Source organism: Chiloscyllium plagiosum, unplaced genomic scaffold (assembly GCF_037043375.1).
Source record: "Chiloscyllium plagiosum isolate Xiang-an unplaced genomic scaffold, Cpla_swu_hap1 HiC_scaffold_12, whole genome shotgun sequence".
Classification (NCBI taxonomy): domain Eukaryota; kingdom Metazoa; phylum Chordata; class Chondrichthyes; order Orectolobiformes; family Hemiscylliidae; genus Chiloscyllium; species Chiloscyllium plagiosum.
Window position 1 is genome coordinate 47,617,737 of NW_028270150.1, and position 25,668 is coordinate 47,643,404.

Genomic DNA, 25,668 nt, shown 5'->3' on the forward strand with positions numbered 1-25,668 from the left:
TGCACTGACTTAAATATATCTTTTACTGTGCCCTCAACTTTACTTTTACTGAGTAAGATCTGTTTTTATCAGATTACATCAAATATTCAATTTCTTTATTTATCAGTGACTTTTACTGATATTCTTCTATTCTTTAAGCACCATCCCCGATAATGAGGGTCTTGGAACCACAGCGTATTGTGGTTTTCTGAAAGGCTGATGAGAAGTCAGGTCAACCTTGGTCAACCTCAGCTAGAACAGACATCACAGCCATTTTTTATCGTGCATCTGCCATTTAGCAAACCAAGCTAAACTTGCACAAAACTGGTGTCAGTGAGGCTAGATCACTTCTTTCCTTTAGAGCTGATGTATATTTATCCTTATTCTTCTCCCCTATCCACAGAGGAAACAATGTCTTTGCCAACTATTCCTAAGCTTGGAGAGATGACTGGGTTAGATGATCTTCCAAATTTCTTATCTATGTGTGCCACATTTAGAAATGTTTATACAGAGCCTTTGAGAAACAGCGAGAGAGATGCCTGGCTTCATTTTGGGAGGAAAAGAAAGCATCACTTCCAAAAATGCTGTCATTAGAAAATTTATTTTGTTGGTATTCTATAGCAGAACTAACCTATTATTATGACAATAAATCATAGTAAAATTGTGAAATGTAGAATTTGAAGTTAGTTCCGACGGCACAGAAGAAATCTGATTAGGTTTACCCTGGGATTTCCCTTCAGAGCCTTATTTGAAAACCTGAGTGATTAAAATCGAAAACTGGTTGAAATTTGTGACTATAACACCATTGAAGTGAATCCATTTTATATCACGTTATTCAGTATATTGCTAAATTAATTTCCACGTGTTTGCTACTTTCCCGTTCGGGAGCATTAAATTTAACCCAGTGTGGTGTTTGGACCAGATTGGGAGGAAAAGGTTCCTGATCTAAAATCTATCCCATGGCATAGATTGTGATAGCGCAACTGGAGTACCATGTGCAGTTCTGGTTACCACAAGGTGTGGATAAAATGAAAACAGCTGTTCCCCATAGTTAAAGTGTTAGTTACCATGGGGACATAATCTTAAAGTGAAAGATAGGAAGTTTAGAAGGGTATTGAGCAAAACCTTTTCATCCAGAGGATGGTGAGAGTTTGGAATATACTGCCTGGAAGGATAGGTGAGGCAGGAAACCTCTACCTTTAAATAGTATTTAGAGGAGCACCAGAGGTGTCATAACATTCAAGGCTAATTAATAGAATAAATGCAGGAAAGTAGGGTTAGTGTAAGTAATAGTATGTTTTTGGCAGTGCAGACCCAATGGGCCAAATGGCCTGTTCTGTACTATATGATTCTATGACTGCCACAAGGGAAAATGTCCTTTCTGCATCTATCCTGTCAAGTCCCCTACGACTCTTGAATGTTTCAATGAGGTCATTTCTCATTCTTCTAAACTCTAATGAATAGAAGCCCAACCTACACATCCTGTCCTCATAAGATAGTCTCACCATTTCTGCAATCAGCCTTGTGAACCTCCTGTAGACTGCCTCAAATACATGTATATCTTTCCTTAGATAAGGGGCCCAAATCTATTCACCATATTCCAGCTATGGTTTGATATAATTTCCTGTATGGCTTAAGCAAACATTCAGCTTTTGTACTCCATTCCCTTTTGACCAAGGCAGTGATAATCAATGTGATTTGACTGATGTACTGTAGTTGTAATGAGTTGTTACTGTTTTTAGGCACTACTGTATTTTATTCATATTATGGACCACATTGCTGCAAGGGAGTTTGTCATGGTGTATTTTCATACTTTGACCAGTGAACACAATCATCCTGACTCGGAATTCATCAAGAAATTGTACGATATTGTTGATGTAAAGTAAGTTCATGCTTCCATTTTGCATGTATACTCATTTCACCTAATGAAAGCTACCACATAGAAAACATTTACCCTATCATTGCCTGTTCTTGTCATTGTAAGTACATCAGATTAGAACACTCTCATTCTACTTATTTGATTTCTATTAACAATGAAATGAAAAGATGGTGAACAGTTTTATTCTTATTGTTTGTTTAGTTCAAAATAAATGCCCAGAAGCATTAACTTGCAAAATACTAATCATTTTTTGGGAGAAAGAAAAAAAAAAGAGTTTTAAGAAGTGTGTAAAAGCAGAAGACGACGACTACTGTGGAGTACTGTGGAGTAGCAGACATGTTTTACGAGATTTCAGGACATGGAGGACTGAGATAGTTGAAAGCACAACCACTAACAATTGGAGAAATGTGGGTAATGTACAAGAATGTTGAAGCAATGGAACAGAACTTCAAAGAATGTAAGTTTGAAGGATATCTTGCAGATGAGGGGCGGCACGGTGGCTCAGTGGTTAGCACTGCTGCCTCCCAGCACCAAGGTCCCCGGTTCAATTCCAACCTTGAGTGACTGTCTGTGTAGAGTTTGTACATTGTCCCCATGCCTGCGTGGGTTTCCTCCAGGTGCTTGCCTCCCACATTCCAAAGATGTGCAGGTTAAGTGAATTGGCCATGCTAAATTGTCCATAGTTGTTAGGTGCATTAATCGGGGTGGATTACTCTTTGGAGGGTCAGTATGGACTTGTTGGGCCGAAGGGCCTGTTTCCACACTGTAGGGAATCTAATCTAATGAGGAGACCATGAGGCAAGGATATGACTGCATTTGAATAAGATGTGAATTTTATGCTCGAAACATTGAGGGAGTCAATGTAGCTCAGCAAGCACGGTGTGACGGGAGCATGATTTGATGTAGGTTATGATAGGGTTAAAAGCATTTTGGATGAGTTAAAAGCTTTATAGATAATGTAAGTCTAGCCAGGAGGACACTGGACGATTCAAGATTGAAAGTGACAAAGACATGGTTGCCGCTTTCAACAGAATATGGGACCAAAGGCATTGTTATCTTGATTGAAGTCAGTAGCCTTTCTAATTGAATTGCATGATTGGTAGCTGAGGTCAAGATCATGCCACTAAGATTGCAAACAGCCTGTGTCTCTGATAGTAACTGAAGAAGGGGTTAGAATATGTGATGAGGAAATGAAGTTTGAGAAGCTGAAAGACCATTGTTTCGGTCTTCCCAATGATCAATCTCTAGAATGGATGTTGAACAAGCAGACTGACGACATCAGTTGAAGTGGCCGTGTTCGAGAGAACCTCTGAAGTAGTATTTGGTATGTTCCATCTCTAAGGAAGATCCCAACAGGAAGAAAAGGCATAATGTTGATGGCTACTTGGGGGCACCAAAGGTAATATGGCACCAAGAGAAACCATTGTTGGATTTTTATTGGCTTTGATTAAGACCAATTCCATGTAATTGGACAACAAAGGTATTTGAGAATATTGTGCTTGACTGTATCAAAGGGTCCATGTACAGCGCATCATCCGCCGCCATTTCCGCCACCTCCAAACGGACCCCACCACCAAGGATATATTTCCCTCCCCTCCCCTATCAGCATTCCGTAAAGACCACTCCCTCCGTGACTCCCTCGTCAGATCCACACCCCCCACCAACCCAACCTCCACTCCCGGCACCTTCCCCTGCAACCGCAGGAGGTGCAAGACTTGCGCCCACACCTCCCCCCTCACCTCCCTCCAAGGCCCCAAAGGAAACTTCCATATCCGCCACAGATTCACCTGTACCTCCACACACATCATCTATTGCATCCTTTGCACCCGATGTGGCCTCCTCTATATTGGGGAGACAGGCCGCCTACTTGCGGAGCGTTTCAGAGAACACCTCTGGGACACCCGGACCAACCAACCCAACCACCCTGTAGCTCAACATTTCAATTCCCCCTCCCACTCCACCAAGGATATGCAGATCTTTGGACTCCTCCATCGTCAGACCACTGCGAAACGACGGTTGGAGGAAGAACGCCTCATCTTCCGGCTAGGAACCCTCCAACCACAAGGGATGAACTCTGATTTCACCAGTTTCCTCATTTCCCCTCCCCCCAGCCTGTCTTAGTCAAATCCATCAAATTCAGCACCGCCTTCCTAACCTGCAATCTTCTTCCCGACCTCTCCGCCCCCACCCCAGTCTGACCTATCACCCTCACCTTGACCTCTTTCCACCTATCACATTTCCGACGCCCCTCCCCCAGGTCCCTCCTCCCTATCTTTTATCTTAGGCTGCTGGACCAACTTTCCTCATTCCTGAAGAAGGGCTTATGCCCGAAACGTCGATTCTCCTGTTCCCTAGATGCTGCCTGACCTGCTGCGCTTTTCCAGCAACACATTTCCATCTCTGTATCAAAGGGTCGTACACTGGTTACATAAGTAAATGCACTATCGACAGTTCTGTTAAATATGTTGACTTTGAGTAGGTTTTTTGTGCTGTAGTAATCTAACCTGAGATTAAAATGTGTTGCTTTCATGTAGATGGATATAAATTGGAAGGTGACTACATGGTTAGGACTTAATAGAGGAATGAGATTGGGGGATAATAAATTCCAGGTGTGGGACAGAACATAAATATCAATATTTAATTTAAACTTAGATATGTGGAATAACTCTAGGCTAGTATCCCATCACCAAGTCACTCTTTATTTACACGTGGAGAGTCCTTGACACTGATCCAGCTCCCATAGAGACAGCTGAGTGTGAGGATGTCTGACCACCTTGTTCTTTTTTTTTATTATTTCTTTTCTTTTTTTTTTCTTTTTTTCTTTTTTTTAAAAGGGCAGTGCTGAATGTTCTGGTTATATTTTTTTTTCCTCCGACCTAATTCCCTGTTTTTTTCTTTTTTTTAAATTTTAACCCCCACACTACCACCTAAGTGCGGTAGTGCTTATTTTATCCCCAGAACCCATGGTGTGTGTGTGCAGGTGTGAGACACAGTGAAAGACAAAGTGCACGAATCTTTATTCAATTTCCACCACCAGGAAGATAGGAAAACACCCGGGTGGCCAGTGACAAACACTGCCCTTGCCAGTGACAAACACTGCCCTTACCACCTTGTTCTTATCTGTCAGCCTGGGCTTCCTGATTGGGGTTGTTAATCTGGTCCAATCAGGGAACTGATATTCTACGAGGTCCACCTGGCTGAGCTCATTACAGTCACTACATCCCTCACCCTCTGAGTTTGAGGGTGTAGGCTAGTTCTTTGTGTCGCTCCTCCTGGAGTGTTTTAGCACGAGGTCAGGTTCCACCAAATCCCCCTCTGATAGGGGTGGCGTGTAAAGCATAGTTTGCCTCTTGGACCTGAAGCATCTCGGAAGAAATGTATTCATTTCTTCAGGCAGTAAAGGCGTCGAGGCAATGACATCTGCCATGTCCATCTTAGATTCTGACGTCTGTTCAATATTTGATGAATTGGGAGAACCCATGAGTTCCACCAGCCTTTCCGACTGTTCCGTAGAGCCGGGCATGTTATGCTCCTGCCCAGTTTGCGAATTCGTAGCTTTCGTATAGTCCACATGCTTGTTCAGGACTGTTGCACCCACTTTGTACATACTGGACCTGACCTCAGTCAATCATGTCTCTTGTTATGAAGATGTGGATGTATTGTACCTTTTAAGAGAGTTAAAAGCTGGCAGTGACAGCACCAAGTGTTCTCAATCGAAAACAATGTAACATATACTCCAGCTACTGGGGTAACTAGGGTAGCTGGGTTACCTGGAAATGACAAAATTAGGCCAGTCAGTTTAAATTATACCCCCCAAAACACCAAACTCCAATCCAGTTCAAATTTAGTATATTGACAATCTTAAAAGCTAATGACACAATCCGATGCTTTGGGCATATAAAACTGGGAAAAATGAATAGTTGGGAGGAGAGCTGCCAAACTACCAGCATGTAAAAAGACTGCCTGAAAAATAGCTCTCTTAAAAGTACCTTTATCGATCAGTAACCTGTGAAGCAGAAATCCCTAAGAAGAAGAAAAGAAGATGGGAATTCAGAGAAAATGAAAGTTGCTTGGTTTGGGATAGGAAGTTTTGTAAATTGTAATCGGGAATTGTATCGGACTAGTATTATAGAAGGGAAGGTAAAAGATAGGTTAGAGTAAGGACTTGTAAATAGTTGTTAGTTAATTATTCTCTGTTATACTTTAAGAAATAAAGTTTGTAATTTTTACTTTAACTAGTTCTTGGCCTATTGAATTTTCACAGATTACTGCACAAGATAAATCTTTTCAGTTTTGCTGGTTTTAAATTAAGCAGGAGGGTTTACGCCGTGTCGTAACATTCATACCCATGGTTCCTATGCTGAACTTTATAACTCACACATGTACATGCACGTGGTCGTACACACTCCCACAGCTGGAGCCATCCGGCACGTGCATGAAGGATACACCCAAACTCAAATAAGAACCAGGACAGTATGGTATCTAATGAAGCTGTAGTTTGTTTCCATAAATCTGCCTTCAAAGTCTGAACTGCTGTTTCTGCCAGACCATTGATGATGGATAGTATGGAATTGCCCTTGTACGTCACATGCTACTCGACATTAGGAGCTACTCAAATTCCCTGCCTGTAAATGATGGCCCACTATCTGTGACCAATGTGTCTGCGTATGGCAAAAGATATGTGCAGTTTCTCTATCATCATCCCTGTGTTTGATGAATGAACCCTGTGCACATCCACCCATTTTTGAATGGGTGTTCACAATGACTAAGAACATTGAGCCCATGAAAAGACCTGCAGAATTGATGTGTAACAGAGTCTAGGATTTACCTGCCATTCCCGGGGGAATGTTGGGGGAGCTGTTGGCGTTAATTTTTGTCCTTGGTGGGGCAGTGCCCAGACTGCCAACAATGTGGCTATATCAACATTACACTTGGCCACCACACACAATGTTTTACCAGACCCTGGTGGAGTTCAGCCAGTATCTGGACAGCTCAAGATAATCTAATTTGTTCCCCATAATGATGTCCAGTACTGTGATCTGATCTTTCTGGGTCCAAAAGGGTTTCAATTTTGGTAATGACAGCCCTTTGGTTTTGCCCATCACCACCAGCTGTTTCCAGGATCAGATCTTTCTACATCCAGTCTGATATTGTCAGCTGTGACTGCATCTAGAAAAGTTAAAGCAATGGCACGTTGGTATCATTGGTGGTGTATCTGCTAGTTGGCGGTGAGTCAGTGCATTCACTACTTGGCCTGTTGGACAGTGTTCCAATTTGTAACTATGCACACATAGTATTAGAGCCGATTGCTGAATTCAGCCTGAATCTGTGGATGGCACTGCTTTGTCCTTTTCATTTAGATCTAGCAGAGTTTGTCATCTGTTTATTATTACAAATCTACTTCACCTCAAAATGACTGTCAAACCTTCCCTCGCTATCAGGATATTTATGTTGTGCATTAGCCAACGCACAGGATGCATACACAATTCGGCATTCCTCTCCATTGGGCCAACTATGCACTAATACCGCCCTGATGCTATATGGAGGGGGCATCAGGTATCAATACATATTTCACTTGGGATCATAGTATGCTAACACCTTCAAGGATGATAGCTATTTCTTCACGTCCCTGAAAGCAATGGCTTGGCTATAAGAGCATTTCCAAGGCTGACCCTTTTGATGCAAAGATGCCAGGATGGAGGTGAGCTTATGCATGAACTTTCTGTAATAAGTCACCAGCCCAAGGAAAGACTTAAGCTCCTGTACAAAGGTGGGAGCCGGAGCATATTTGATTGCCCTCACTTTATCTTCCAATGGGTTTAACCCAGTCTTGTTGACTCTAGCCCAAGTAGGTCACTTGGGGTGCCTGGAACACGGAGGTTTCCCTTCTAAGGCATATGGTTATGTCCAAGTTGTCTAAGTGCTCTTTATTGATCTTCCTTCTTATTAATATGGCATCTAGATAAATGGCAACTTGGGGTAGACGTTGTGAAATGTTCTCCATTGTCAGGTGAAAGATTGCACAGGTTGGTGATACACCAGGTGGCAGTCTTGTATATTGATACAGACCCTTATGAGTATTGATTGTAGAAAACTTGTGAGAATCCTCATCTAACTGCAATTGCAAGTACCATGACTCATGTCTAGCTTAGTGAAGGACAGCTCTGCCCACTGTACCCCCCCCCCCCTGCCACCGCTGCCATCTAAATCATTTATGCAAGCGATTGGGTATTCATCCAGCTATGAAAAGCACTTTACCATTTGTTAAAAATCCCCACAAAGATGAACCAACCGGTCATGCTTCACAATCCGTATGACCGGTGCTGCTCATTCCACAAACTGATGATTCCTTTGCTTTCTGGCTTTCTAATTTCTGTCTCTGCTTTTGCCTGCAAGGCAAATGGCATGAGATGGGCCTTGCAGAATCATGGAATTGCTTCCTAGCCAACTTGCAAGATGTCCTTGGGCTCCTTTGATAGTCCCTATACCTTCCTGAAAAACCTCTGAGTATTTAATTCGGACTTCACTCAGGCAGCTGTTTTCTAATGAAAAAATGTTGCGCCAATCTGGAGGAATCTTTCTCGACCAATTTTGCCCTATTAAGCTTGGGGCCAAGCGTTTTACTACACTCAGGAGTAACTGAACCAACTGTTTTTCATAAAGGACCGGAAACAAAGTTGTAAACTTAATCTGCAAAGGATGCCCAGTATAGGTTCTCATTCAGCTGAGGTCTTGCACAAACTGAAGGGTTGGAGTCCAGAGTGAATTTTGTTCAAGACTGGTTCTGTGATCGTTGAAACAGTCATGTTACTATTAACCTCCATTAGAATTGAGTGATGATTTAACCAAATGTTTGTTTTGATTGGTTCTGATTCGGATATTGATATGCAATATAACTTCTAACCCAGATGTAGGCAGACTTTGCTGGGTTTGCACTCTCCTGGATACTGGCCTGAGTGCTTTTGCTCAATTTAGGTTTTGTGGAACTCTTGAGCTGTATGGAATCCACGTACCAACAGCAGTGGAGTGCCACAAGGATCGGTGCTGGGTCCTCTACTTTTTGTCATTTACATAAATGATTTGGATGCAAGCATAAGAGTTACAGTTAGTAAGTTTTCAGCTGACACCAAAATTGGAGGTGTAGTGGACAGCGAAGAGGGTTACCTCAGATTACAACGGATCTGGATCAGATGGGCCGAGAAGTGGCAGATGGAGTTTAATTCAGATAAATGCTGCATTTTGTGGAAGCAAATCTTAGCAGGACTTATACACTTAATGGTAAGGTCCTAGGGAGTGTTGCTGAACAAAGAGACCTTGGAGTGCAGGTTCATAGCTCCTTGAAAGTGGAGTCACAGGTAGATAGAATAAGGCGTTTGGTATGCTTTCGTTTATTAGTCAAGAGTATTGAGTACAGGAGTTGGGAGGTCATGTTGCGGCTGTACAGGACGTTGGTTAGGCCACTGTTGGAATGTTGCATGCAATTCTGGTCTCCTTCCTATCGGAAAGATGTTGTGAAACTTGAAAGGGTTCAGAAAAGATTTACAAGGATGTTGCCAGAGTTGGAGGATTTGAGCTATAGGGAGAGGCTGAACAGGCTGGGGCTGTTTCCCTGGAGCGTCGGAGGCTGAGGGGTGACCTTAGAGGTTTACAAAATTATGAGGGGCATAGATAGGATAAATAGACAAAGTCTTTTCTCTGGGATCGGGGAGTCCAGAAATAGAGGGCATAGGTTTAGGGTGAGGGAAGAGATATAAAAGAGACCTAAGGGGCAACTTTTTCACGCAGAGGGTGGTACGTGTATGGAATGAGCTGCCAGAGGATGTGGGAGGCTGGTACAACTGCAAGATTTAAGATGGGTATATGAATAGGAAGGGTTTGGAGGGATATGGGCTGGGTGCTGGCAGGTGGGACTAGATTGGGTTGGGATATCTGGTCAGCATGGACAGGTTGGACCGAAGGGTCTGTTTCCATGCTGTACATCTCTCTGACTCTAATTACAGTGGCTTGTGGCCTGTATCTTGAAGAAACTTTAACTATTTGGCCAAGGCTTGGCTACGTTTTGGGGTTTAGCTTTGGGCTGACCGAGAGTCCCTCTGTTCAGAATATGTCCTGAATAAGGCTGTGCTATTGTGTTCACTCAAGTAGGGTTCGCCCAAGCTCAGTCAGACTGGTGAGGGTGTCCACTTCCTTTGGAATATGCTGCAACTCGTATGCTCCACTTGCCGCATTTTTCAATGATGAAGCCAATTGTGCCTATTTGAAGTCCAGTTGGGCTTCAGCTAGTAGGTGCTCTTTCATGGTTGCACCATTAATCCCACTCTTGTCACCACTGGAATAACTCCAGAGAGGTCAGTATCCTGTCACCAAGTCGCCCTTTATTTGCACATGGAAAGTCCCTAACACTGATCCAGCTCCCTCAGAGTCAGTTTTCAGTGTGAATACGTCTGAATATTCTGTTTGTATCTGTCAGCCAGGTCCCCCTGATTGGACCAGATCAACAGCCCCAATCATGGAGGTCCACCTAGCTGACCTTCTTACAATCACTACAATATGAGACTAGTTACGAGGATAAGGAAATTCAGATATGTGGATTGGTTGGAGTAGTTAAAGCCATTCTCTTTTGAGGAGGTTGAGAAATGATTTGATTAAGTCTATCTATCATCATGGATATGTATAGAGCAGATGAGGAGAAACCATTTCCATCAGGGGAGCAGTTGAGAACATAGTGACTCCAGTTTAAGCCAAAAATCAAAGAAATCAAATACAATGTGAGGAAACTATTTTTATGCAGCAAGTGAGATCTAGAGGCACTGCTAAAGACGTGGTTGAGGCAGATTCACTTATGGTTTTCAAGAGGGAATTGGGTGATTGTCTAAGGAGAACTACAGCGGGGGATGAGATTGGCAATTGAGACTGTCTGAGAAATCTGGCAGAGACATGAAGTATTGTCTCCTGTGCTTGTAACCATTGTATGATTTTATGAAATGAAATGTGATTTGTCTTATTGTCGATACTTTTTATTGATTAGAGATGCAGGAACTTGAATAAGCTTGATAATATACTCAATCAGTTTTTGTAATTTGGTTTTCAAGGCATGACTATTCAAGCATTGTTTTACAGAATTATGCTCCTTCCGCTTTTTGTTTTCTTTGTTTTGCAAGGGGTTATTGTAAGAAAAATAATGGATCCCAAGTAGTGCATTTGGTGATTCTGATGCTGTCTCGGCCAAACAGCCCTGGGTTCAAGTCCCTATAAGGACATGTTGGCTACAGAAAAATGTTCCGTTAGTGCATACGAAGGATGATAAACAGCATTTGTGACGACTACTTGTAACATGGGAAAAAGGGAAGAGGCAGGGGCAATTATTATTATAGGAAAAAGATGAAAATGAAGCCATTTTAGAAAATGTATCATATAAACAAATCTGTAGCTAATTCTCTGAGTAACACACTTACTTGAACTCCACCAAACACTCCTCCAAATGCGTTTCATTTGAATATAATCCTGTTTTAAATTCTGTGCTAATAGTCTCTCTTTATATTGACACTATATTGTTTTGCTTAATGCCAGTTCTCAAACTCTTAACGTTTTTTAAAAACTTAAAAATCACACGACACCAGGTTATAGTCCAACAGGTTTATTTGGAAGCACTAGCTTTCGGAACGCTGCTCCTTCAGGTGGTTGTGGAGTATAAAATCGTAAAACAGAATTTATCGCAAAAGTTTGCAGTGTGATGTAACTGAAGTTATATATTGAAAAAGACTTGGTGTTTGTTAAGTCTCTCATTTTTTAGAATGGCCCATGTTGGTTTCAGTTCTTTCATATGTAAATCACAAAACTTCTTTTAAAAGTTACATTCTCAAGTGAACTTTAACCATTGGTGTCATGTCAGCCCAGATAATGCATTTAAGGTGTTAGCTCCCTCTGTGAGACTCTGTGCCACAATGGTCAGACTGATTCTAATCTAAAAAAACGGATTTACAGAATCTTACATGGATTCATGCAGTTTTTGAGGAAAGTAAAATGTAATTCTGCAAGTACAAATTCACCCCACAAACTTAGATGAATGTGGGTGTGTGTGTGTGTGTAGGTGGGGGTGTGAGCAGGGTTATGAGTGTCTGTGAGGCAATGTGTGTATACATGTGAGTGTAAAGGGGTATAAGTCTGTGAGAGGGTGCGTGTGGGAGTGTATGAGAGAGGGTCTGTAGGGGTATGTGTGTCTGTGTGTGTGTATAGTGCAGTGGGGTCACCTGTAGTGTGACATGAACCCAAGGTCGCGGTTGACGCCAGCCCCATGGGTACCGAACTTGGTCATCGGCCTCTGCTCGGCCACCTTTTGTTGTTGCCTGTCCCAATGTCCGCCTTGGAGGACATTCACCTGAAGGTCTGAGGTCAACCGCTGAAGTGTTCTCTGACTGGGAGGGAACATTCCTATCTGCTGATTATTGTATGGTGTCCATTCATCCGTTGCTGTAGCTTGGTCTCACCAATGTACCATGCCTCAGGGCATCCTTGCCTGCAGCGTATGAGATAGACAACGTTGGCTGAGTCGCATGAGTACCTGCCAGGTATATGGTGGGCGGTGTCTCCACGCACACTGGTGGTATGCATGTCCACACTCTGACATGACTTGCAGCATCTACTGTGACAAGGTTGTATGGTGTTGTCGTGAAAGCCAGGCAGTTTGCTACAAACCATGATCTGTTGAGGTCTGGTGGTTGTTTAAAGGTGAGAAGTGGAGCTGTGGGGAAGGTCTTAGTGATGTGTTGCAGGCTGCGAAGAACATGGTGTAGTTTTTTGGCTCCTGGGAAGTACTGAACAACGAAGGGTACCCTGTCAGTTGCAGCACGTATCTGCCTCCTGAGGAGGTCATTACTGTTTCTCGCTGTGGCACATTGGAACTGGCGGTCGATGAGTTGAGCATCATAACCCCTTCTTATTAGGGTATCCTTGTGTACTTCCAGGTGTCCGTCACATTCCTCCTCATCTGAACAGGTCCCTACGCGTAGGGCTTGTCCGTAGGGGATGGCTGTTTTAATATGTTTCGGATTGAAGCTGGAGAAGTGTAGTAACGTGAGATTATCCGTGGGTTTGAGTAGAAGTGAGGTGCCCATCCTTGATGGAGATGCATGTGTCCAAGAATGAGACAGATAGTAAAGAGTAGTCCATGGTGAGTTTGATGGTGGGATGAAACTTGTTGATATCACTGTGTAGCTGTTTCAGTGACTCCTCACCACAGACCCAGTGTTGGTTGGAAGTCCTGCATAGAGAAGAAATCTTGTTCGAACCTGTGTGTGCAAATGTTGGCATATTGCGGTGCACATTTGGTCCCCATGGCTGTTGTGTGTGTCTGGTTGTTAAAGGTGAAAAACGTTGTGGTCGAGGATGAGGCGGATGAGTTGTAGGATGGTGTTCGGAGATTGGCAGTTATTGATGTTGAGTACTGAGGCTGTTGCCGCGATGCCTTCATTGTGGGGGATGCTGGTGCAGAGTGCTGAAATTGTGACGAGGAATGTTCCCGGTTCAACTGGTCCGTGGGTGCTGAGTTTCTGTAAGAAATCTGTAGTGTCACGACAGAAGCTTCGACATAGCCAGGATTTGCTACAGAGGGTTCATTTGAGAATGTATCTTGTAAAAAAGTTTTGCAATTTACATATGAAAGAACTGAAACCAACATGGACATTCTAAAAGATGAGAGACTTAACAAACAATCCATGTCTTTTTCAACATATAATTTCAGTTACATCAATCACACTGTCAACTTTTGCTATAAATTCTGTCTTACAATCTTATACTCTACAACCACCTGATGAAGGAGCAGCACTCCAAAAGCTAGTGGTTGCAAATAAACCGGTTGGACTATAACCTGGTGTTGTGATTTTTTTAAACTTTTGTACACCCTAGTTCAATATTGGCATCTCCAAATCATGACTTTTTTTTTTTACTATTTATTTGGCTTTTTGTAATTTTACAGTAACACCAGACTTCCTGCCTTCCTACATTTCATTTTCTTTCACTCAACCAACTGCACTATAACTGGCCACTTGCAATTATCAAACTTTTCCAATTAACAGAACTTGAAAACAGCATTGTTATTTTGTCTATGGCCCTAAAGAAGTTGTTAATTTTGCAATGGAGTTTCAATAAAAAAGTAACTACATAATTTAAATGATTAAAGCTTTTCTTCAATTCATTCTGCTAATTTTGAAAATTGGAATGGTACCAAATTCATTCAACCTGAGTGAATGAAGTGTTTCAAGCAATATTTTTCTGGAAATTCAAGTATTCTTGTAAAGTTTGTCAGCTTTGCTAAATGAATCATTAACACTGGTTTATAATTTGTCACAGATAGAGAGACGCCTGTTAGAATGATCGACATTTGTAATGCCACATTTATGACTAGTTTAGTCCTTGATCGTGTACTAGTTGACCTGTCCTGTAGAATAAATCCTGTAACAAATCCTGTGCTAAACTTGAGGGATACAGAGACGTCAGTATCTTTAATGGAGAAATCCACAACCAAAACTTTCATCTGCATCATTAAAAACAACTTTTAGAGGGGGCAATATTGCAGGGGCTGATAGCAGTGGAAATTTCTTGATATAAAATGTTTCCCTGTTGTTCCCTAGGTACAAGAAAAACATGAAGGCATTTTACTTTGTGCATCCAACATTTCGGTCTAAGGTATGTGTTTCACATAATGAATTGACGGTGCTAATCCAACATTAGGAAAACTAAATGAACAGCCCTAAAGTGTGAAACACAACTCTGGAGGCTAATTGCTGCAAGCAAATTAAATTTTTTTGTTTATTTGTCTTGCTCCCATTGCTTAATTGTGTGCACTGTCCAGCATTTGCAAAGCTTTAATATTCTAATAGTGGGGGTTGCTGAGCAAAGCTATCTGTTTTCAAATTAAAGCTAATCTAATTGAAGTAGAATATACCAACATTGCAAATTTCAAATGCATAGTTCATTTTCTATTTTTGCTTACCTAGGTGATGACCTGGATGTTCACAACCTTTTCTGTCTCTGGGTTAAAGGACAAAGTTCATCATGTTGAGAGTCTACCTCAGTTGTTTACGCTTATTTCCCCAGAGCAGATTGATATTCCACCTTTCGTATTGGAGTATGATGCCAGGGTAAATGAGCAGGTTACTCTGTCCTGTTACTTTAAAAAATTACGTGGTTGGATCAGGATTAGTGGGGGCAGGGGGTGGGAAGAGCAAGAGGAAAATAGTGTTACATTTTAATGTCAAATATTAATATTTTTGGATGTTCATTTACTTTTTACAATTTGAAAATTGATTGTTCAGATTCTAGGTGCTTTAGCATTTACTTTTCAGTTTTGATCTGCAGCTTGATACAAGGGGAAGTGGTGATAATGTGATAATCAGACACCCAAGTTAACGCTCTGGGAATTGGGTTTAATCACACCATGACCGATGGTGAAATTTGAAATCAATAAAAACTGGAATTCACAGCTAATATAATGGCAGCCACATTACCACAGTCGATTGTCATGACAAAAAGTTTGCTAATGTCCTTGAGGGAAAGGTTGACGCAGGTCTTTCCTAGACTAGCCTGTATGTGGCTCCAGACCCTCAACTACCCTGTGAACTGGTTTTAGCAAGGCCATTCAGTTCAGCAAATGGGTGATAAATACTGGCCAAGCAAATAATACTCTCATCCCATGAACAAATATATGCTTGAAAATTCAACTTCATTTCTGGTTGTATGCAAATGATTAGCTAAATATTGGTCAGAATTGTTGAAAAAAATAAATCATTAAAGCAATTATTAAATTATTTTCTAATTTCTTATTAAAAACTGCCTATAGTGATGCATGATATCTACCTTTAAAATGATTTTCATTGAAGAAAAAAATATAGGTTCCCTGTCAATGTATGACAATTCTCTGTAAGCCAACTTTCAGGTGCCCATTTTGCTTTCTCGTATTCAACTTGGTTTATATCTAGTTCTTTCTTATCAGAGACCATGCAAATGGAAATAAACAGTATTTTTCACCACTCCAGTGGAATAAATGAGTGAATGATTAAGCAAAGTTATGAAAAACTGGAGTGGTGGCATTCCTGAATTACAGTACAAGGAAGCTGAAACTGAACTTCAAAGTAAAAAGAATATTTCCTGCATTGATTTCAGCTTGTAATAGCTGTCTTAGCTTTAGCACACAGCTATACTTGTGTCTGCACCTTCACACCATTTTCCCAAGAAAATAAATAATCCAATTATGGTTATCCACTTCGGTGGCAAGAACAGGAAGGCAGATTATTACCTAAATGGAATCAATTTAGGTAAAGGGGCAGTACAAAGAGATCTGGGTGTTCTTGTACACCAGTCAATGAAGGTAAGCATGCAGGTACAGCAGGTAGTGAAGAAGGCTAATAGCATGCTGGCCTTCATAACAAGGGGGATTGAGTATAGAAGCAAAGAGGTTCTTCTGCAGCTGTACAGGGCCCTGGTGAGACCACACCTAGAGTACTGTGTGCAGTTCTGGTCTCCAAATTTGAGGAAAGACATTCTGGCTATTGAGGGAGTGCAGCGTAGGTTCACGAGGTCAATTCCTGGAATGGCGGGATTATCTTAAGCGGAAAGACTGGAACGACTGGGCTTGTATACCCTTGAGTTTAGAAGACTGAGAGGGGATCTGATTGAGACATATAAGATTATGAAAGGATTGAACACTCTGGCAGCAGGAAACATGTTTCCGCTGATGGGTGAGTGCCGAACCAGAGGACACAGCTTAAAAATACGGGATAGATGATTTAGGACAGAGATGAGGCGAAACTTCTTCACCCAGAGAGTGGTGGCTGTGTGTAATGTTCTACTCCAGAGGGCAGTGGAGGCCCAGTCTCTGGATTCATTTAAGAAAGAGTTGGATAGAGCTCTCAAGGATAGTGGAATCAAGGGTTATGGAGATAAGGCAGAAACAGGATACTGATTAAGGATGATCAGCCATGATCATATTGAATGGTGGTGCAGGCTTGAAGAGCAGAATGGCCTACTCCTGCACCAATTGTCTATAGTCTATTTAACTTGTATGTACCTGTGATCAAGTGAATTCACTTTGTGCTGGGGAAAGGACTCTAATGTAACAGCTTCATGTGAGTCCAATTGTTGTAAGCCAAAAACATTCAAAACTCTTGATGCTGCTCTTGACTCCATGCAAGTAAATAAAATTTGAACAAAATTTTGAGTATTAATTTATAAACCCTCAATGTGACAAATTATAGCAAGTTGGCTGTGATTTGTCCAATTGAGTTCATTGCTCCTTTTAAATCTGTTTTTTATCTAATTTTCAAAATTATTGAATAGAATCCAACTATTTATCAAAATTTAACCTTAGACTCATAGAATTGGGACAGCTGTCTGCCTAAATTGAAGGATGTTGAAATGACCACCTCTTTACATTTTATTTATAGATAAATGGACCTTACCAATATTCATGCCCGTCCTCTCCTGACCTATGAAAATCAGCATGCTATTGGTTTCTACATACAGTTCGTATCAGGAATTGGATGTTCTAAATGAATGTTGATATTCAGGAGGCCCTTTTTCCTCCAAATTTTTGGAATTTTTTTAGAGCAACAATCAACTTGAGGCAAAACGAAATGGGACAGCAGCTGTTGCCTTAAGAATGCAAATATTTTCCTATTTTTGTTTAAGAATGATTTTTAAGATCACTTGTTTTGAATTCTAATAACATTATTGATTCCACTGTCTAAAGCTTGTCAATTTAATCAAAACTCTGGAAGAGTATGATGCAGGCTTAATGGTGTTCTGAAGGCTTCTATAGTGAATTTATGCTTTTTATTACTTTTAAAAATAAATTGTGCCTAGTGTTGTAAACTATAAAATAAAACTTTCTGTAGAACATTTATCTGCAGAGTGCAGGATAAATAATATTATTTTGACATTTCATTATGATGAAGGATATTATTAAATCAGTTTTTAGTATTGATGATTACATGTCATACTTGTTAATTCATTGGTAGGTTATCATAAAACTTAAAACAACCACATCAAACTATGCCTGAATTTAAAAGGAAATGAAGTGATCTGTAACCAGAATAGTCTCTGGTACACTCAGTTTTAACGTAAACAATTAAAGCTAAAGTGAACAAAGATGGTTCTGCAAAATTCAGGTCAGCAATTGGCTGTATTCCAACTTCAATTTGGTAAAGCAATCTTCCATTTTACCCTCTTCCTCATGTTCACAGCTGCAGGTAAGCAGGTGGGCACACAAGTGCAACAATTACATTGCCTTTGTTCAGCATATTGCAAAAGCAATTATTCAACTTTGAGAAACACATTAATACATTGGATAAATAAAAGGCAAGACACAACTTTAGGCAGTTTTTAAAAAAAAATTCGCAAGTAGGAAAGTCTCATGTATATTTAGTCATTCTTGCTCAAAACAGTTAATCTAGTGTACGATGGTCTTTATTTGATGGGTTTTTAATCAGTGAGTTTTGACTTTTTTTATAGATTGTGTTAATTGTATTGAATAATTTTAGCTTGCAACAAAATTTTAATTGTCACTTAACACCTTTTTCATTGTATTGTCTTTGCTGCAATTCTTTCAAGATAGTCACTTTTTAATAGTTTTTTAACGTGGCATTTAAATCTTTGATCTTACTGATTATTGAACTGCCGTTGCAGTTTACCTTCCTTTAAATGCAGTGCACAATTATTTTTTCTTGTAGTATGATGTCACTATTTAAATCATTGATTCAGAGCTTAGAAAGGAGAAATGTAGAATGCCTCAGGTACAGGTGTCCCCCATATCCGCGGGTGATACTTTCCAAGACCTACCACAGATAGTAGCGAACCCTATCATTTAAATGGGAAACTTATCTCCCCGGCAGCCCCCTGGAATTATTTCTGGAATGTTCCATGTAATATTTTCGGGCAGTATAAACCGCGGATAACTGAAACCACTGAAACCGAACCTATGGATACGGGGGTTCTACTGTATTTATTCCTCAGGAGTTTAGTGGCCAAAACGCATAATCGTATGTTGCATAGTTATTCCATTTAAATTGTTTCCTGGTTTTTAAGCTTAAAGTTAAATGCTCAATACCAGGTTAGACTTCAGCCCTGGGATGAAAGTCCACTGCACACCTTTTCAGGTGACTACTGGGCAGAACTTAGTTGCATAAAATAAATTTGGTACTTGTATTGGAGCTTAGTTTACCACATTGCTCAGAACAAAGATGGTTCTGCAAGTTTCACACTGGTTCAACAAGAGCCTCAAAGAAAATTAGGTGTAGGACACATTGTTTCTATGACCGGGGATTTTTTTTTTGTCTGAGATTTGGAAAAAGGCTTCTAAAACTCAAAAATAATGTCTTGTTGTTTGGAGGATTAAAAATGGTGTTTGTATGTTATTCCAATCGCAATTTATCCCATCCATGTTGTAAATATTCTTTGTTTACACTACAGCTGTAAATGCATATGTAAAATTAAGAACATTTATTGTATCTTTTGTATATTGAATACTTTAACTTTGACATGTAATTGTAATATAATTTCCACATGGTTATTTTTGAATTGTACATTTATGATTCCACCTTAAACTTCAAATAAGCTTCTCTGAGCTGAAGCAGTTTGAAATTGAGGGTCTTATTCCTTTCTTTGACATAATAGTAGTTTGTTCTTCTGGGTTGGAAAATGAATTGTGTGTTACTCTGAGGTTGTGATTCATCATTTTCATTGAAGAACATAAAACATGCCAATGAATGTGATTTTGCATAATGGCCAGTATCAACTTCTCCATTAAGTGGGATTCATCCTACCTGTATGGGCAAGAGCTTTAAAAAAAAAGTCCCTTGTCAGCTCTGATGTTAGAGAACTTTTATTTTAGTTTGTATTGGAAACAATTTTGATTCCAATTCGTCTCCAACTGTTCTGGTAATTGTGGCATTAGGATAAGAGCTTTATTCTATTTGAGAGGTACAAATGACGTCTGTACATTTATTTTGAGGTATTATAACTTATGAGCAAGATTGTCTTTCAGAAAGTAAATCCTGGCAGTTTGGGGATTAAACAAGTTTGTGACTACTTATTTTAGTTTTTTCCATTTTAAGAGCAACTTGGTATTTCATTAATATAAACCTAATATAAACATTCTTCCTGAATTCGGAATGAACTGCAACAGTGGAGAATATCTAAAAGATGGACGTTCTTTGTTTAATCATTTACTGCTTAATGCACAACCTTTATGCAAAAATATGCTCTGCTAAACTCAAAGAACACGTAAAAATGCTTCCTTTTCATGTTTTAATTCATTAACCAATCTTCACACTTATAGTTAATTGCTCTCTATATTTATCCAAATTTGAAATATCTCTATTTTTCACTTGATAATGTGGCTGCATCACTATTGAAATATATTAGAACACTTAAGTAGAGTCATATCTTGTGCATTATCTGAGGGAACTAAAACTAAGGTAATAGCATTAATTTCCAGTTGCTTTTCAAGGTCAAAAATATTACTATGGGATATCACTTTTTTTCTAGTAAAGGACAAAGAAGAATTTCATTGACAATAGTGAGTCTTGGGCGGGGGGGAAAGTCAGACATTGCTCAAAGTATAGACAGATCTTTTAATGTCTTCACTTACTGAAAGGCTATAAATACTCTGCAAATTATTTTCAGTGGCTTACCATCAGAATATGTTGCTTGTATAAAAAGCAGAGAATTTTGTTTAAGTAGCACACTTTATCACAAGGTAAATATAATTCAAAGTATCCTAAAACAACTGGCATTCAGCAACAAATTTTACAGAATGACCTGCTTGAATTCAGTGAAGTTGAAACTTTATTGCTGGAACAGCACAGCAGGTCAGGCAGCATCCAGGGAACAGGAGATTCGACGTTTCGGGCACAGGCCCTTCTTCAGGATTCCTGAAGAAGGGCCTGTGCCCGAAACGTCGAATCTCCTGTTCCCTGGATGCTGCCTGACCTGCTGTGCTGTTCCAGCAATAAAGTTTCAACTTTGGTCTCCAGCATCTGCAGACCTCACTTTCTCCTCGATGAATTCAGTGAAGATACTCCTTCACTAGTCATAATCTGATCTTTGTTATTTTATGATGTAGAAGCATTCACATGATATTCTTAACAATATTGGAGTGTTTCCACTTCCCTTCCTATTTTGCTTTTTTCCTTCAGCATTGTTTTGGGAGGGGAGGACAGTCGTCTTCACCAATATAGAAAAGAACTGGTTCAGCTGCTTTGACCGAGCCAATTATTCCTTGTGCCAAAAACTTTGAACCTGCAATCACGGTGATGTGTTGTATGGCTAACCATATCGCTGCCAAGTCACTTACAAATGCAAAGTCATACTTAAACATGCAAAAGTCTCCCTTTTATTTGTTACTTAAATATTTATGCTTGGAACTGAACTTCACACTAATGGCTCCCCACAATTGTTCATGTATACATGTATGGGTTCTGCATTCATTTGTGTTAAAACTAGTTTCACTTCATGTGTTTTTTTTGGCGAGTACCAATGCATTCATCTTATAGTTTGTGAATACGAACTTGCCCTATTTGGGCAGGCAAGTTTTATTTTATGTTAATAAAATGTTACCAAGTACAAATTGTGTAGTTTTTTATTCATATGCAGTTATGTGCTCAAAAGTGTACACTTGGTAAGCAAGAGAATGAAATCTAATCCAGGGTAAGTAGGAATATGGATTTGAGATTACAATCACCAATGGTTTTATTAAGTGGTGAAGCAGGGCCAAATAGTCATCTTTTTATTCTCAATTTCTTATTTCTAGTTACCCAATTAATTCTCAATTTAATCGAATGTCCCTTTCATTAATCACTTTAAAAATTTGAATCCAGATTCTGCAAGAGCTGAAATGCCAACTTAATGTCATTTGATGGATAAATCAATAGACTTTCACTGTTAGATTGAGAAAGTCATCTTGAAATTGAGATGACAAAAGCAAAATTAACTATTACTCCTTGACATTCAATAACAGTTTCATCATTGAATCCCCCACTGTCAACATCCTGGGGGTTACCATTGACCAGTGTCTCACCTGAGCTCACCACATAAACCCAGTGGCTACAAGACCAGCTCAGAGGCTTAGGGATACTATCACAAGTAACTCACCATCTGCTTCCCCAAAGCCTGTCCACTTTCTACAGGACACTGGTCAGGGATGCGATGGAATACTCTACACTTGCTTAGATGACTGCAACTCTAAACAAAGTCAAGAACACTGATATCACCCAGGGGAAAGCAATCTGCTTGATTGGCCACTTCAGGAGCAACAACGTACACTATCTGTAAGAGTCATAGAGATGTATGGTCCATTTGTCCAAATCGACCAGATATCCCAACCCAATCTTAGTCCCACCTGCCAGCACCCAGCCCATATCCCTCCAAACCCCTCCTATTCATATACCCATCCAGATACCTTTTTGAATGTCGCAATTGTACCAGCCTCCACCACTGCTTCTGGCAGCTCATTCCATACATGCATCACCCTCTGTGTGAGAAAGTTGCCCCTTAGATCTCTTTTATATCTTTCCCCTCTCACCCTAAACCTATGCCCTCTAGTTCTGGACTCGCCCATCCCAGGGAAGAGACTTTGTCTATTTATCCTATCCATGCCCCTTGTGATTTTATAAACCTATATAAGGTTACCTCAGCCTCTGACGCTCCAGGGACTAGAGCAAAGATCTGGAGAAACTTGCAAACCCATGGCCACTTCCATCTAGAATTTTAGAATCCTTAGTGTGGAAACAGACCCTTCGGCCCAGCAAGTCCACACTGACCCTTTGAAGAGTATCCTGCCCAGACCCATTCCCCTATTACCCTACATTTAACCCTGACTAATGCACCTAACCTACACATCCCTGAACACTCTGGGCAATTTAGCATAGCCAATTCACCTAACCTGCACATCTTTGGATTGTGGGAGGAAACCAGAGCACCCAGAGGATGCACATTCTCCCCACACCCATACTGGGAGACTGTGCAAAGTCCACACAGATAGTCTCCTGAGGCTGGAATCAAATCCAGGTCCCTGGTGCTGTGAGGCAGTAGTGCTAACCACTGAGCCACCGTGCCACCTAAGAAAAGTTACATTGAGGTGTTAACATAGAAAGTGGGCTGTGAGTTTGTTGCCAAAATTTCTCTCAAAAAGAAGTGTAAATCCGTACTCAATTCAAAATCATCTGTATGTGTAATAATGTTTGTTAATTCCATGAGACAAAATCACAAGATCTGTTTAAAGCGTGATATTTATTTGATTCAAATGGCATCACCTTTAATTGTGCCAAATTGATTCAAATAGTTTAAATCGCATGGAACCTAATTGGCAGAAGACTGGTATCTGAGATTTTGGGGACATCTGAAAGATACTGAGGTGGATCATTTATCAGGCATCTCTAGCCTGAAGGTAATTGGAAATGCTCTAACCTTGTCTTTTGCACTGATGTGCAAGGCTCCTCCGTGGTTTGAGGATGGGGATATTTGTGAAGATTTCTTCTTCCGTTTGTTATTTAATTAGCGAGTTTCGAGAAGATTTATTATTTAATTGTTCCCTGCTGCCATTAACAATTGAATGTGCCAGACTACAGAACTTTAATTTGAGGATACAGCAGCCTGAAAGAGTATGGCAGGTGGTGAGGGAACCAAAAGAGAACTAAAGTTACTCGATCACAATCTCTCCAATCTGCCTGTCATAGCGACGGACAGCATGGAAACAGACCCTTCGGTCCATCTTATCAATCCCAACCTAATCTCATCCCACTTGCCAACACCTGGCCTATATCCCTCCAAACCCTTCGTATTCATATACCCATCCAGATGCCTTTTAAATGGTGTGATTGTACCAGCCTCCACCACTTCCTCTGGCAGCTCATACCACACACCATTGGGGCCATTGTTGTTCCAGCAGCAGGAAGTGCAGGTGCATCTAGCAGGACGCTGTCAGAGAGGTGATGAGGTTACATATTTGGGTGGTTACTTTACCCGAAGCACTACTTGGTGGTGTCTCCCACTCATCCTCTTAAACAAAAGAATATTCTGAGCATTAGTTGGTAAGATGGTAATTGTTTTCTTTTGTGTTTCATTTTCTCAGTGGTCTGTTTAGGAATTTAGAATAGTGGGAATGGATGTTTTGGGCAGTTGAATGTTCCTTCTCCAATATGTGGGAGGTAAAGTTCACCTCTACTATCCCTGCTGACTGCATTTGTGGGAAGTGCAGCCAACTCCAGCTCCTCGAGAACCGCATTAGGGAACTGGAGCTGGATGAACTTTGGATCATTCAGGCAGCAGAGCAGGTTGATGAGAGGCGTTACAGGTAGGTAGTTACTCCACAGCCACGTGAAGAAGGTAGATGGATTACTGTCAGGGATAGGAAAGGGAACCGGCAAGCAGTGCAGGGATCTCTCAACAACAAGTATACCATTTTGGATACTGTTGGGGGGATGACCTACCAGGGGTAAGCAATGGGGCACAGGTCTCTTGCACAGACTCTGTTCTTGTTGCTGAGAGGGGAAGGGGAAGAGGAGCAAAGCTTTAGTCATTGGGGACTCTGTAGTTAGGGGAACAGATAGGAGGTTTTTGTAGGAATGAGAGAGACTCATGATTGGTTTGTTGCCTCCCAGGTGCCAGGGTTCATGATTTGTCTTCGATTGTGTTTTTGGGATCCTTGAGGGGGAGGGGGAGCAACCCTAGTTTGTGGTCCACTTAGACACCAACAACATAGATAGGAAGACAGTGGGGATCTAAGGAAGAAATTCACAGAGTTAGGTTGGAAGCTTAGAGCTAGAACAATCAGTCGTTATCTCTGGTTTGTTGCCCAAGCTACGTGCTAGTGGAGAGAGTGGAGCTGAACATGTGGCTGCAGGGATGGTGCAGGAGGGAGGGTTTTGGTTTCTTGGATAATTGGAGCTCTTTCTGGGGAAGGTGGGACCTCTACAAACGGGATGGTCTTCACCTGAACCAGAGGGTTACCAATAGCCTGGGAAGGAAAATCGTTAATGCTCTTTGCAGGGAGGGAGGGGGGATGGGAACCTGAATTGTAGTTCCAGTGTACAGGAGGTTGAGGGTAGTGAGGTCAGGGATAGGTTTACAAGGTTGTGAGAGGGCACTGGTAATCAGGATGTTGGTTTGAAATGTGTGTTCTTCAATGCCAGGAGCATCTGGAATAAGGTGGGTGAACTTACAGCATGGGTTGGTACCTGGGAATTTGACGTTGTGGCCATTTCAGAGACATGGCTAGAGGAGGGACAGGAATGGTTGTTGCAGATTCTGCGATTTAAATATGTCAGCAAGAACTGAGATGATGGTAAAAGGGGTGGGGGATGGTGGCATTGTTAATCAAGTACAATTGTTAATCAAGAACAATTCTTCCGCCGCCTTCGCCTTCGTGCCTACTTCTTTAACCAAGACTCCCGCCCACCCTCTGACGACCCCTTCTCCCGCCTCCAACACCCCATCCACCTGGACACCCCGTGCTGGCCTCCTACCTGCCCTCGACCTCTTCATAGCCAACTGCCGCCGCGATATTAACCGCCACCTGAACTCCCCCACCCCACTCACCCACTCCAACCTCTCACCCTCGGAACGCGCAGCCCTCCACTCACTCCGTTGCAACCCCAACCTCACTATCAAACTAGCAGACAAGGGAGGCGCGGTAGTAGTTTGGCGCACCGACCTCTACACCGCTGAGGCCAAACGCCAGCTCGCAGATACCTCCTCCTACTGCCCCCTTGACCAGGACCCCACCCCCCACCACCACACCATCATCTCCCAGACCGTCC

At 41.2% G+C, this 25,668-nt stretch overlaps 1 protein-coding gene across 2 annotated transcripts in view; it reads left to right on the plus strand.

Moving 5' to 3' along the window:
- The window catches only part of gdap2 (ganglioside induced differentiation associated protein 2), a 77,718-nt gene extending 56,989 nt beyond the window's left edge, over positions 1 to 20,729 (plus strand). Inside the window, exons 10-13 of one of the 2 annotated variants that reach the window (XM_043700939.2) lie at positions 1,722 to 1,861; positions 14,488 to 14,542; positions 14,854 to 14,997; positions 17,299 to 20,729. In XM_043700939.2, coding sequence (XP_043556874.1) covers positions 1,722 to 1,861; positions 14,488 to 14,542; positions 14,854 to 14,997; positions 17,299 to 17,346 — 387 coding nt within the window. In that variant the 3' untranslated portion in view covers positions 17,347 to 20,729. The remainder of the gene's footprint in view (positions 1 to 1,721; positions 1,862 to 14,487; positions 14,543 to 14,853; positions 14,998 to 17,298) is intronic. The other variant, XM_043700940.2, reaches the window with a different exon arrangement.
- The last annotated feature ends 4,939 nt before the right edge of the window (positions 20,730 to 25,668 follow it).